General features: G+C 38.0%; 1 protein-coding gene across 1 annotated transcript in view; it reads right to left on the reverse strand.

Moving 5' to 3' along the window:
* ADGRV1 (adhesion G protein-coupled receptor V1) overlaps positions 1-15,124 on the reverse strand; it is a 565,763-nt gene that overhangs the window by 442,926 nt on the left and 107,713 nt on the right. Inside the window, exons 24-27 of the mRNA XM_060009164.1 lie at positions 14,732-14,934; positions 7,007-7,136; positions 4,289-4,369; positions 2,740-2,879 (exon numbers count right to left, since the gene is read on the reverse strand). Of these exons, the coding sequence (XP_059865147.1) occupies positions 2,740-2,879; positions 4,289-4,369; positions 7,007-7,136; positions 14,732-14,934 (554 nt within the window). The remainder of the gene's footprint in view (positions 1-2,739; positions 2,880-4,288; positions 4,370-7,006; positions 7,137-14,731; positions 14,935-15,124) is intronic.

The raw sequence follows: 15,124 nt of genomic DNA on the forward strand, positions 1-15,124 counted from the left end.
AGAGTTCATTTGTTCTTTTTCCGTAAGATGGCTCTAGTAGTGCTTAGTTGTCTTTAACTTCATTAGAAACAATTTTGTTAGATTGTATTGTAACGGCTATCATATCAGCATGCATTAAAAAAAAAAAAACAAAATTGGTGAATTTTTGTGTAGCCATTTTAATATTGAAGATGGAAGAAAAAAGCAACATTTTTGGCATATAGCTGTATTATCTCAAGATAGGTAAAAACGCAACTGAAATGCAAAAAAAGATTTGTGCAGTGTATGGAGAAGGTGCTGTGAGTGATTGAACATGTCAAAAGTGGTTTGTGAAGTTTCATGTTGGAGACTTCTCACTGGACGATGCTCCACGGTTGGGTAGACCAGTTAAAATTGACAGCGATCAAATAAAGACATTACTTGAGAACAATCAACGTTATACCACACAGGAGAGAGCCGACATACTCAAAATGTCCAAATCAAGCACTGAAAATCATCTGCAGCAGCTTGGTTATGTTAATCGCTTTGATGTTTGGGTTCCGCATAAGTCAAGGGAAAAAAAACCTTCTGCATTTTCGCATGCGATTCTCTACTGAAACGTAATGAAAATGTTCTGCTTTTAAAACAAATCGTGATGGACGATGAAAAGTGGATACTGTACAATAATGTGGAACAGAAGAGATCGTGGGGCAAGTGAAATGAACCATCACCAACCACACCAAAGGCCGGTATTCATCCAAAGAAGGTGATGTGTATATGATGGTGGGATTGGAAGGGAGTCCTCTATTATGAGCTCCTTCCGGAAAACAAAACGATTAATTCCAACAAGTGCTGCTCCCAACTAGACCAACTGAAAGCAGCATTCGACGAAAAGCATCCAGAATTAGTCAACAGAGAACACAAAATCTTCCATTAGGATAACGCAAGACCGCATGTTTCTTTGATGACCAGGCAAAAACTGTTACAGATTGGCTGGGAAGTTCTGATTCATCCGCCATATTCACCAAACACTGCACCTTCGGATTTCCATTTATTTCAGTCTTTACAAAATTCTCTTAATGGAAAAATTTCAATTCCCTGGAAGACTGTAAAAGACACCTGGAATAGTTCTTTGCTCAAAAAGATAAAGTTTTGGGAAGATGGAATTATGACGTTGCCTGAAAAACGGCGGAAGGTAGTGGAACAGAAGGGTGAATATGTTGTTCAATAAAGTTCTTGGTGAAAATGAAAAATATGTCTTTTATTTTTACTTTAAAACAGAAGGAACTTTTTGGCCAATCCAATAATTAGTTACTGGAATTTCCCTGGTAGCACAGTGGTTACGAATCTGCCTGCCAATGCAGGGGACACAGGTTCAATCCCTGGTCCAGGAAGATCCCATGTGCCATGGAGCAACTAAGCCCATGAGCCACAACTACTGTGCCTGCATGCCACAACTACTGAAGCCCATGTGCTCTAGGGCCCGCATGCTGCAGCTACTGAGCCCGCTTGCCTAGAACCCATGCTCTGCAACAAGAGAAGCCACTGCAATGAGAAGCCCGCGCACCGCAACAAAAAGTAACCCCCACTCAACCCCACATGCTGCAGAGCAACTAAGCTCATGAGCCACAACTACTGAGCCTGAGCGCCACAACTACTTAAGCCCACGCACCCTAGAGCCTGCGCACCGCAACTACTGAGCCCATGCGCCACAACTACTGAAGCCCACGCGCTCTAGGGCCCACATGCTGCAACTACTGAGCCTGCACACCTAGAGCTTGCGCTCCACAACAAAAGAAGCCACCGCAATGAGAAGCCTGTGCACAGCAACGAAGACCCAAAGAAGCCAAAAAAATAATAATAAAATAAATTAGTTATCCCTTCTGAAGTTGTTTAATTTACTCCACAACAGTTTACTGAAGATCTGCCATGAGAATACAGAAAGGATATATTTTGAGTGATCCTTCATATCACTTGTATAAAATCTGAGAAAGCTGAGCAAGTTTCTAGCTCCTCTAAATTCTTTAACCATAGAATCCTACTTAATTCCTACTGGATGAATGCAGAGTAGACACACACAGACATACACACGTGCGCGCGCGCGCACACACACACACACACACACACACACACATATAGAGTTGTTATTATTGCTGTTCACAAATGTTTTAGATTTTCATTCCTTCTGGGAGAGATACAAGCCAGGAATGCACTTCTCTACCTGGTTACATTAGCGTTGTCATGTGACTTGCACTTGCTTTGACCAAAGAAGTTAAGTGGAAATGCTGTGAATCACTTCCAGAAAGAAGCTGAAGAGCCAGTGTGCAGTTCCTCACATTCACATTTCCCCACTCCGTGGAGAAAGAAGCACCTGTTGAGATGTAGCCTCTACAATCCTCAGTCCTAAGTCACTGATGACAGCCCACTTCAGATGGACATAAACCATGAGTGAAAAATAAATCTTTGTTGTAGTAAGCCAATGAGATTTGGAGATGTTTGTTTCCACAGCCTATGCGAATCAATATAAAAATCTATGTAGGACAGAGCCACTGTATTCCTTAAAGAGTCAGGAATCCTCAGAGTCATAAGATGAATTTGTATGCAAAGTGAAAGACAAAGACAAGTGCCAAATCGCTGTTTAAGTATCAGTTTGAATTGTCTGTGCCTCTAGGCTCATTCCCCTCCACTTAAATAGAAAAAAAATTAACAAAAAGTACACCTTAATAATACAATAAAACAGTGTTAAAAGCAATGTCTAGGACTGGAGGAAAACGTACTCACCGTTAATATAACAGTGCTGTATCCATCTTCTGGTTCAGTTCCACTGACAAAGAGTGACTCAGGGCTAAATTCAAATACACCGTGAGCATGGTCAGAGGCTGCAATTGTCACTAGAATTTGGGAAGCCACTCCTAGACTGGCTGCATGGATAAGTTCCAACAAACAGAAGAAAATGTCAATCAGTAATTTACAAACCAAAGGGAAAAGCAAGGAACAACTTTTTGAAAAGAGATGTACCATTCACTGAGCATGTTCTAATTTGCTTTAGAAAGAAAGGCACACACAAATGGCTGCCACACATATTCATGCTTTTATGACCTTCCTCTGTCTGGGCACTAACGTGATATACAAGTGCTGCATAAGCACTTGAAGATGAATAAGGAAAACTTGTTTTTCTTTTTCTTCTCTATGAAAGAGAACATTCTTCCACATAGAGCATATGAGGAAATTCTCCCATGACCTTTGCTAACCTCAGAAGAACGTGAGCCAAAATGATTCCTACACTTAGGAAACAGTAGTTTCCCTACTATTTTCATCAATCTGACTGCACAGATTCTTGGTTTCCAAATGTGCATTAATTCTAGGCCTATTTTCATCATATTATGATATTATAGATCTACCTCTCCTGGTCTCATCCAGTCCTATAACTAAAAAGATGCCGAGATCTAAAGAAGTATTTAATTTTTTCCTAAGAAGTATGTTCAACTTTTATGTTCCATTAATGGATTCGAATGAGAAAATAAACAATCCCAAAATTAGGAGAGTAATTAAATACAGAAGTTACATGAGGCGTTGATGGAAGTCAGGAATGAGAGGGGTGGGAACATGAGTTCTGAAACTAAAATATAAAACCTGACATGGTGAAAAAGGAATGTTTTGAGGATTCCTCAACAGGAATCCTTTTGAGGGTTAGTAAGAGTGCTCCCTAAAGAAAACAAGTATTCTATGTATTCTCCCTTAATGTGAAAAATATTTGAGGTAAAAAGCTGAATCATGTTTGTATATGAATATGATTCAAAAGGCATCCTCTTTTCAATATTCCCACCCATTAACTGGCAACTTATTCTCCCCATTTGTTTTCTTCTTAATTTCTCTTTCCCATTTGTTCTGATTAAAAGTTACATATAAAGACCCGTTTGTTTTCGTAAAGAAAATCAGTGTGATACATTTTACATGAAAGTATAAATGTTCTATTTATCTCTTTCAGGTACTCAAAGCGATGTAAAATCTTTTTCAGTAATCACTTTTGTAAATGATACCAAGCAAAATTTCTGTTATAATTAGAATCAGGAAACTGCATTAGGTTCACACAGGGAGGAGGAGAGTCTGGGCTTTGGAGGCAGACAGGACCTGACTGTGACTTGATCACTTTCTAGCTGGCTGACAATAACATGGAACAAAGAATACTTCTTAAAGTTGTGCTGGTTAATGAGATGAAATACATAAAGGACCTGCATGTAGTAGGTATCAATAAATGGTTAATTTTCTTGTCTCTAAAAAGAAAAGTTAAAATGTAGAATAGTAAAGGGGCCTTGGAACAGCTGCTTACCACGTCTGTGAATAGCTGGAAGGAAGAATTCCATGTTCCCATCACCACTACCACTGCCATCAACCCTAAAGTGTTCAGTCACTTCACAAGGAGAAACACAGAGACACAACCCACGCAACACACGTTGACACAATGAGAAAATTGAGAGCTCTTAAAACATATCCAGCAAAGAGGAAAATACAGTAATATTAGACATGCATTCTTCAAAAAAAAAAAAAAACAACAACATATTAGGTGGTAATAGTATAATATTAGTCAACCTACCAATACATAAAACTTTCATTCATAGCTTCAGGAAATATTCCATGTAGGCTGTAATTGGCATGTCCCATTTCTGCCAACTTAACTAGTTTTATTTTTAAATTTTCACTTTACAACAGTGTAAATTGTTTTTAACATTTTAAATATGTTTTAAACATCTGCGTGCACGTATCAGCTTACACTGAGTCCTATATACCTTTGACAGTCACCTTACCACTTACAACCACCAATTCAAAATAAGGGAGAGGCATCTAACATTTCCCTTCAACCACATGCTTAAATTCCCACCGTATGTACTATTCTCAGGCTTGATCACCCTTTTGCCACTGACATTTCTCAAAGAACCCTGGACAAGCAGCCTAAAAACCTCGGCTTCAGCCCTGGCTGTGAGAGACAGCAGTTGTCAAACCTTCAGCAAGTCACTAAACCTCTTGGTACCTCACTTTTCTCACCTATGAAAGGTGCCTGCTGCCTTTTACAGAACTACTGTAAAGATCAAATAAATAATATTGTAGAAAATGAAGTACCCTGGCAATATATAAAGATTATAATAAAGAGAAAATGATTCTAACTTTACTTCCACTGCATCTCACAAGCCAACCATTATTTTGCCAAATATTTGCAAACATAGAAGACAGGAAGGGCAGCGATGGCAGCAGTGGAAAAGGAGTAAGAGTAGCAAGACCACATCCACACCTATGTGCTTCTACCAGTATCCTTGATTGACATGCCAGTCTAAGATCTGCCCTGCTCTTCTGTGCTTCCCCTCCAAAGGACTGGGATATATATGAGAATTTATGGCGCCCAAAACCTGAAATGATCTTAGAGACATAGGAGGCAAAATGGATTTCAGGGACTATCCAGTGCATGGCTTGGCTTCCATATTAACCACAAGTTGTGAGAAAGAGGGGTGAAATTTAACAGCAATGTACCCTGGCTAGCATAAAACATCTACTCAGGTGGCTATCATATGTAGAATTAGTCTTATAGGCAAAACAGTATGGAATAAGGGTTTCTCCTTTGATCCTCAAAAGAATTTAGCTCTACAAGCTATTTCACCTCTTAGGCAGTCCCAGCTACAACTCGAGGAATGGAGGCCAGCGTCTAGATTCCTCTACCTCCAATCTGCACTCAAAGGGGGAGGAGAGGATCAGCTTCTCTGCCAGTATTGCCCACTTACGGTGCAAGATTGGTTTTCAAATGAGTACTCATGCCCAATTAATACATAACGATGCATATTCTAGAGATATAGGAGGAAGTTTCTATATAAAATCAGAAGTATCACTATGATCACAAATATCATTTCTGAAGAATATTTGATGCTCCTTATTAGTCAATATTAGGTAATGCTCACTAACAGTTTCTCTGTTACACAAGTATTTTTAGCTATAAGTAATACAAAGAACAACTCTTCAAATACTTTATAGTGACCTCTGATTAATGAAGTCGTTTCATGAAAATAATGATTTGGAAATGAAAGGACTTGTCTCTAGAAGACAAGCAACGCTGGTATTGTTACATGACACCAGCCCAGCAGGTTGTCCAGCATACTTTCACTGTTTTATGTAGTCAACCAAGCTGTGGCGCTGTTTAATCATTTCCCTGGCTTGTCCTCCTTTGCTGCCACCTGGGCTTTGGGAAAACAAGGAAGGGAAACATGGGAAAATTTTGTCATACTCACCCCAAAGTCTCACTGCATACTAAAAGACAATCTTAGTATTTCTGTCTTACCCAATTTCTCCCTTTGGATGGCTTATTCAGTACTATGACCTTCTTCATCAAAACATAAAAATAATAATAAGCTAATAATACCAGCTTTTGTAATGGAAGAGACTGACCTGATGAATACCATACCAACTCCCAAATTCTTACATTTATAAAGGTAATATGGTACACATCTCATGTATACTGTAACACCCCCAGTAGCACCTGATAATCAAACACAGTGATACTTCTGCAAAGAAACGTATATTGTTAATCTAAGTGGGATAAATAAAGATTATAAGTAGCCTCTCTTCAATACAGATGAGTTTTGCCACAAAATGGATTTTTGACTCCAAATATCTGTGATAATCAGAGTTTTCGGAATTGAGAGGAAGGTATTATTAACCTGTTTTATTGATAATCACCTCATAATGGATTATCTAAAGAGATTAACTTTGACCTGTTCTACAGCTGGAGGTAGCTCTAAAGGAGCTACTGTGAAAACTGAAATAAGGAAGAAGGTAGAGAGGTGATTTTAGGGGCACCTGCTCTGAATGATAGCTATAATTTGGTGATTCAGTATAATTAAATTATTTCATTGTAAAAGCACACCTACTTTACGAAAAGACCAATGGGTAATGAAAGGGAGAAAACCAGCACAATAGGTTAATTCAAAAGAACCTATTTCCTTAATAGAATCTACTACCACCATGGTGAGTGCACAAGTAAATATTTGACATTTTTGAGTCTTACCTCCTCCCTCCAAGTTTAACAACTCAACTTTAAAGGATTTTTCCAATTCAGGAATAGAATTATCAGTGATGTTAACAGAAATGTACTTAAATCTTTCTCCTGGTTGAAATTCTAAGGTACCAGCAACACTCTGAAATATAAATAAAAGATTTATCCATTAGATTATAATTATTCTGTATGTGAATATGTAAAATGAGAATGTTTACTATATCCCAAATTGTTATAAATACTGAAACAGATGAAGTAAAATATAAAATTGAAAACATTGAAGTGGATATGAATAGTGTTCAATATGAATTCTAAACAAATATCCTCAAACTAAATAAAGCAGATGGATTTTTATCTCTCTTATTTTCCTATTCATCAAAAAAAACCTGTTAAGGCAAATGAGAAATCTGAATAGGTGACATCCACAAATTCCTAAAGAATTAAGTCAACGAGATGCATGGAATTCTTTTGATTAAGTATATTGAGAACTATTTGGTTTATGTCATTGAGTAATTTAAATACTCACTGCATAATAATAATGGTATTTTCATTCCAAAAATTTCCCCTAGCAATAATAAATATCAATCCACTGGGCATTAATCTTTCCTTGATTGTATCACAACTGCAACTCGCGATACAAATCTCCCATCAGAAAAGTTCATAGCTACTAGAAAAGTAGTTTTTTAAAGCCTTAAGGCCCTTTTTCTCCCACTATCTAATATAAGCATTTTCCCCTCAAGTCATGAGAATAAATAAAGATGTTTAAATTTTTTCTAGGGTTAGCTTTTGTGGACAAGTATATTTCATCCTGCGGAGCAATTAATGATCCTAAAGTTAAACTGAGGAACCCAAGTACCAATGCACTTAATCACTCACTTACTATTTTTTTTCAATATTTTCAAACACATAGCATGTGCGTTGCACCCTTTTAGATGCTTGGGATTCAAAAACAGCCAAATCATATCTGTATCTCCACGAAAACATTCCCTAAGGAGTATCAAGCACAGGATAGAAAACAACTGCTATAAAAGACATACAGCAGCTCAAGAAAAAAAAGTAATTAACCTTGCCTACAGTGCAGTCATCAAAGGAGTAATTCTACAAATCTTAACAGCAGAAACAACATTTGACTGTCTTAGGAAACCATATTATTTGACCTTAGCAATATCTTACACAATTGGCCACTCCCTCTCTCTCTGGTATTCTGTGATACCACATTTCTTATTTTTCCTACCTCTTTAGCTCATCTTTGTGTTCTTTGAATTTTAACATTCTCCTAGGACCTGGAAAAACTATTTTTCATCAGATTCCCTCTAGACCCTATCTCTAGACAAGGCTACCATATTCTAGGCTTTTAATGTCATGTATATGTTCCCAACTTCCAAATTTCAACAGGCAAAACTTATTTCATTGCACTTCGCCTTATTTCACCTTGCAGATTTTTTACAAATTAAAGGTTTTAGCGACCCTGCGTAGAGCAAGTTTATTGGTTCCATGTTTTCCAATAGCATTCCCTCACTTCTTATCTCTGTGTCACATTTTGGTAATTCTCACAATATTTCAAACATTTTCCTAATTGTTATATTTGTTAACGGTGATCTGTGATCAGTGATCTTTGATGTTACTATCGTAATTGTTTTGGGGCACAGGGAACTACACCCATATAAGACAGCTAATTTAATAATTGTGTGTGCTCTCTGATTGCTCCACTGACTAGCCATTCCCCCATCTCTCTCCCTCTTCTGGGGCCTCCTATTCCCTTAGATACAACAATATTGAAATTAGGCTGATCAGTAACCCTACAATGACCTCTAAGTGTTCAAGTGAAAGGAAGAGTCACATGTCTCTCACTTTAAATCAAAAGCTAGAAGTAATTATTAAGCTTCGTGAGAAAGGCATGTCCAAAAGCGAAGACAGGCCAAAACCTACACCTCTTGAGCCAAACAGTTAGCTAAGTTTTAAATGCAATGGAAAAGTTCTTGAAGGAAATTAAAAGTCTACTCCAGTGAACTCATGAATGATAAGAAAACAAAACAGCCTACTGATGATATGGAGAAAGTTTTAGTCGTTATATAGAAAATCAAACCAGCCACAACATTCCCTTAAGCCAAAGCCTAATCCACAGCAAGGCCCTAACTCTCTTCAGTTCCATAAAGGCTGAGAGAGGTAAGGAAGCTGCAGAAGAAAAGTTTGAAGCTAGCAGAGGTTAGTTCATAAGGTTGATGGGAAGATGCCATCTCTATAACACATAAGTACAAGATGAAACAGCAAGTGCTGATGCAGAAGCTTCAGCAAGTTATCCAGGAGATCTAGCTAAGATAATGAATGAAGGCGGCTACACTAAACAAGAGATTTTCAATGTAGTTAAAACAGTGTTATATTGGAAGAAAACGCCGTCTAGGACTTTCGTAACTAGACAGGAGAATTCAATGGCAGGATTCAAAGCCTCAAAAGACAGGCTAACTTTCTTATCAGGGGCTAATAATGCAGCTGGTGACTGTAAGTTGAAGCCAATGCTCATTTACCATTCCAAAAATCCTAGGGCCCTTAAGAATTATGCTAAATCTACTATACTTGTACTCTGTAAGTGGAACAACAAAGCCTAGATGACAGCACATCTGTTGACAACATGGTTTACTAATTATTTAAGCCTACTGTGGAAACCTACTTCTCAGAAAAAAAATATTCCTTTCAAAATATTACTGCTCATTGACAATGCACCTGGTCACAAGAGCTCTAATGGAGATGTACAATGAGATTCATGTTGCTTTCATACCTGCTAACACAACATCCATTCTGCAACCCATGGCCTGAAAATTCTCAGAAACATCTCCAAGGGTATTAGCTTTCTGAAAGTCGTGAAGGATACATACATAGATTTTTGTTTGTTTGTTTCATTTTGTTTTAGTTATTAAAGAAAATGATAATCCAACTGGAGATTGGGGATGGCCATATATGACAAACCCACAGCTAACAACATACTTAATGGTGAAAAGCTGAAAGCATTTCTTCTAAGATCAGGAACAAGACAAGGATACCCACTCTCACCACTTTAATTCAACATAGTATTGGAAGTCCTAGACACAGCAGTCAGACAAGAAAAAAATAAAAGGAATCCAAATTGGAAAGGAAGAAGCAAAACTGTCACTGTTTGCAGACAACATGATACTATACATAGAAAATCCTAAAGAGACCACCAGAAAACTACTAGAGCTCATCAATGAATCTGGTAAAGTTGCAGGATACAAAATTAATATACAGAAATCTGTTGCATTTCTATACACTAACAACAAAGTATCAGAGAAATTAAGGAAACAGTCACATTTACAATCGTGTCAAAAAGAATAAAATACCTAGGACTAAACCCACCTAAGGAAGTAAAAGACTTGTACTCCGAAAATATACGATGATGATGAAAGAAACTGAAGACGCCACAAACAGATGGAAAGATATACTGTGTTCTTAAATTGGAAGAATCAGTATTGCTGAAATGACCATACTACCCAAGGCAATCTACAGATTCAATGCAATCCCTATCAAAATATTAATGTCATTTTTTTAAAGATTTTTTTGATGTGGACCATTTTTTTAGAGTCTTTATTGAATTTGTTACAATATTGCTTCTGTTTTATGTTTTGGTTTTTCGGCCACGAAGCATGTGGGATCTTAGCTCCCCAACCAGGGACCAACCTGCACCCCCTGCATTGGAAGGTGAAGTTTTAACCACTGGACTGCCAGGGAAGTCCCTTAATGTCATTTTTCACAGAACTAGAACAAATAATTTTAAAATTTGTATGAAACACAAAAGACTGAATAGTCAAAACAATCTTGAGGACAGAGCTGGAGGAATCAAACTCCCTGAGTTCATAGTACACTACAAAGCTACAGTAATCAAAACAGTATGGTACTGGCACAAAAACAGACACTTAGACCAATGGAAGCAAAAGCAAACAAATGGGGGCTTCCCTGGTGGCGCAGTGGTTGAGAGTCCACCTGCCGATGCAGGGTACACAGGTACGTGCCCCAGTCCAGGAAGATCCCACATGCCGCGGGGCAGCTGGGCCCGTGAGCCATGGCCGCTGAGCCTGCGCATCCGGAGCCTGTGCTCCACAACGGGAGAGGCCACAGCAGTGAGAGGTCCGTGTACCGCAAAAAAAAAAAAAGTAAACAAATGGGACCTAATTAAACTTCAAAGCTTTTGCACAGCAAAGGAAACCATCGACAGAATGTAAAGACAATCTACTGAATGGGAGAAAATATTGGCAAATGATATGACCAACAAGGGATTAATATCCAACATATGTAAACAGTTCATACAACTCAACATGAAAAAAAAAAACCAAATAAAAAATGGGCAGAAGAACTGAATAGACATTTCTCCAAAGAGGAAATGTAGATGGACAACAGACACATGAAAAGATGCTCAACACAGCTAATCATCAGGGAAATGCAAATCAAAACCACAATGAGATATCATCTCACACCTGGCAGAATGGCTATCATCAAAAAGAGCACAAATAACAAATGCTGGCAAGGATGTGGAGAAAAGGGAATCCTCATACACTGTTGGTAGGAATGTAAATAGGTGCAGCCACAGTGGAAAACAGTATGGAGGTTTCTCTAAAAACTAAAAATATAACTACCATATGACCCAGCAATTCCATTCTTGAGTATATATATCCAAAATAAACCCAAAACACTAATTTGAAACATACATGCACCCCAACGTTCATAGCAGCATTATTTATAATTGCCAAGATATGAAAGCAACCTAAGTGTCCATCAACAGATGAATGGATAAAGAAGATATGGCATATATATATATACACACACACACAATGGAATATCACTCAGCCATTAAAAGGATGAAATTTTGCCATCTGTAGCAACACGGATGGACTTAGAGGGCATTATGCTAAGTGAAATAAGTCAGACAGAGAAGGACAAACACTGTATGATATTACCTATGTGTGGAATCTAAACAATACAACAAACTAGTGAATATAAGAAAAAGGGGGCTTTCCTGGTGGTGCAGTGGTTGAGAGTCCGCCTGCCGATGCAGGGGACACGGGTTCGTGCCCCGGTCCGGGAAGATCCCACATGCCGTGGAGTGGCTGGGCCCGTTAGCCATGGCTGCTGAGCCTGCACGTCCAGAGCCTGTGCTCCGCAACGGGAGAGGCCACAGCAGTGAAAGGCCCGCGTACCGCAAATAAATAAATAAATAAATAAATAAATAAATAAATAAATAAATAGGGTTGAGGGAGTGGGAGGTACTATGGGGTGTAAGATAGGCTCAAGGATGTACTGTACAACATGTAGAATATAGCCAATATTTTATAATAACTGTAAATGGAACATAACCTTTAAAAATCGTATAAAATATTTTTTAATTTTTTTTTTTGCGGTACGCGGGCCTCTCACTGCTGTGGCCTCTCCCGTTGTGGAGCACAGTCTCCAGACGCGCAAGCTCAGCGGCCATGGCTCACGGGCCTAGCCACTCCGCGACATGTGGGATCTTCCCAGACCGGGGCACGAACCCGTGTCCCCTGCATCGGCAGGCATATTCTCAACCACTGCGCCACCAGGGAAGCCCTAATTTTTTTAATGAATAAAGGACCTGAATAAACATTTCTCAAAAGACGACGTAAAAATGGGCTACAGCTATATGAAAAGGTGCAGATCATCACTAATCATCATGGAAATGCAAATCTAAAGCACAATGAGATATCACCTCACACCTGTTAGAATCGATACTGTTAAAAAGACAAGAGATAACAAGTATTGGAAATGATGTGGAGAAAAGTAAATGCTTGTACACTGTTGGTAGGAATGCAAATTCATATAGCAATTATAGAAAATGGCACAGAGGGTCCACAAAAATTTAAAAATAGAACCGTCATATGATCTAGTAATTCCACTCCTGGATATATATCCAAAGGAAATGAATTCACTATGTTGAAGAGATATCTGTATTCCCACGTTCATTGAAGCAGTATTCACAGTAGCCAAGATATGAAAACAACCTAAATGTCTTTCAGCAGATGAATGAAGAAAATTAGATAGTAGATAGAACAGAATATTATTCAGCCTTAAAAAAAAAAAAATAAGGAAATCCTGTCATATGCAACAACAGGGATGAACCTGAAAAACACCATGCTAGGTAAAATAAGCCAGACACAGAAGGACAAATACTTCATGATCTCACTAATACGTGGAACCTAAAACAGTCAAACTCATAGAAGCAGAAACTAGACTAGAAGGGTGCTTGACAGGAACTGGAAGAAGGGGAAAATAAGAAGTTATCAAAGGATGCAAAGTTTCAGTTATGCAAGGTAAGTTCTGGAGCAATACTATATCGTACACTTGAAATATGCTAAGAGAGTAGATTTTAAGCATCTTGAAGGAAAGAGAGAAAGGAAGAAAGGAAGGAAGGAAAGAAAGAAGGAAGGGAGGGAAAGAAAATTATATCTATGTGAGGTGGTGGATATGTTAATTAGCTTATTGTGGTAATCATTTCACAATGTATATGTGTATCAAAATATTAAGTTGTAAATCTTAAATATATATAATTTTTATTTGTCAATTATACCTCAGTAAAGCTAAAAAAACATTTTAAAAGACCATCAATATAAGGACCAAAGTATTTCTTTAACAGAACACAGAGAAGACAATACTAACCCGAGCTGAGATGCCCTATGAAGTATATGACATACCAAACTAAAGAAATAAGTGTCAGGGCAAGAGAAATGTAACTTGCCCAATAAAAGCGTTTGAGAAAGAAGAAATCTTCTTGCAGTTAGCAAAGAAAACTCTGCTAACTGCAATACAGCCAAAATTAATTGAATTCAATTAGCCAAGTTTTCTGGGGTTTGGGAGAAAAAGTATGTACAAATTACTGAAGACTACACCCTTGTACAAGTCTTATTAGGAATAAGAGGAAAATCAAGAAAACTAATATTAAATTTAAAGAAAAAGATTCTTTGGGAAAACAAATGTTGAAGGATATAAAATACTTCCTGAGAAGTATAGCTGAGAAGAAATTATGAGCATTCACTTAATATGAGTATTGGTGATAATACGACTAGGCAACAGTTATTGAGGGTTACTATATATGTTCCACATACTATACGTGACACTTAAAATGCTGCCATCAATCCTCAGAGTGGCCTGGCCCAGCAGATATTATCTCTCCCTTACAAATAAGGAAACTGAGGTCAGGAAAGACTGAGTCTCCCAAGGCCACATATTTAGAAGGTCAATTTAAACCCAGTTCTGCCCAGTTTCAAATTCCAGGTTTTTTGTTTTGTTTTGGTTTGGTTTTTTTGCCAGTACCACACTGTTCTCATTTGGAGAAAAAAAAAATTTAAATTGAAATGACATAGACATATAATATTTTTACAATTTTGGTGTTCAATGGACACAGACAAAAGGATTTAAAATGTGTAAGAAACATAATTTTAAATATATATGATTAAAACCTATAACTTAAATAATACAAATGAAGCCTACGACAAATATAAGGTACAAGAGAAATCAATATGACAGCTATTTAAGTGTCAGGCTTTAGTGGACTGAAATACTTTAATTCACAGAAATTTAAAGGCTAAAAAGCCACCAATGCTTCTTTTCCTTGTTTAGTAAGTTCCAGGTACAGTGCCAAGTCCCTTCAAAACCCCCAAGAGGACTGTGTCTGTTTTATGAGCATAAATACTGCTTCAAAAGGATTAAGTGATTTACCTGGTAGTCCTCAGGACTGAATGCTGTCAGTGATACTGTTCTATATTCCGCCATAACCCTCCCCAGGAGCCCTTGAGCACGGACGACCAGCAACCTAACTTCTCCATCTTCCTCCTGCACGGTGATGTGTGGAACACTGCTTGCAGGCAGGGTCATTGTGTCCTCAGGCTGGGGAGGCAGCCCAGTGGAGAACTGTAGCAAGCCTGGCAGATACAAAGAGAAGCAGGGCATTCTTGCCCCAATTATCTGTGGAAGAATCTCTTATTCACTTGAAACAATCTCACACAATTATTTTGATCACCAGGATAAAATTCAGAGGGCTCTCATTTAGAAAAGACTTGAGTGAAGATTTGACTAACATGCTTTTGACAGAATATGTTAGTAAGTTTTCAG

The sequence above is a fragment of the Delphinus delphis genome, chromosome 3, assembly GCF_949987515.2.
Source record: "Delphinus delphis chromosome 3, mDelDel1.2, whole genome shotgun sequence".
NCBI classification, from domain to species: Eukaryota; Metazoa; Chordata; class Mammalia; order Artiodactyla; family Delphinidae; genus Delphinus; species Delphinus delphis.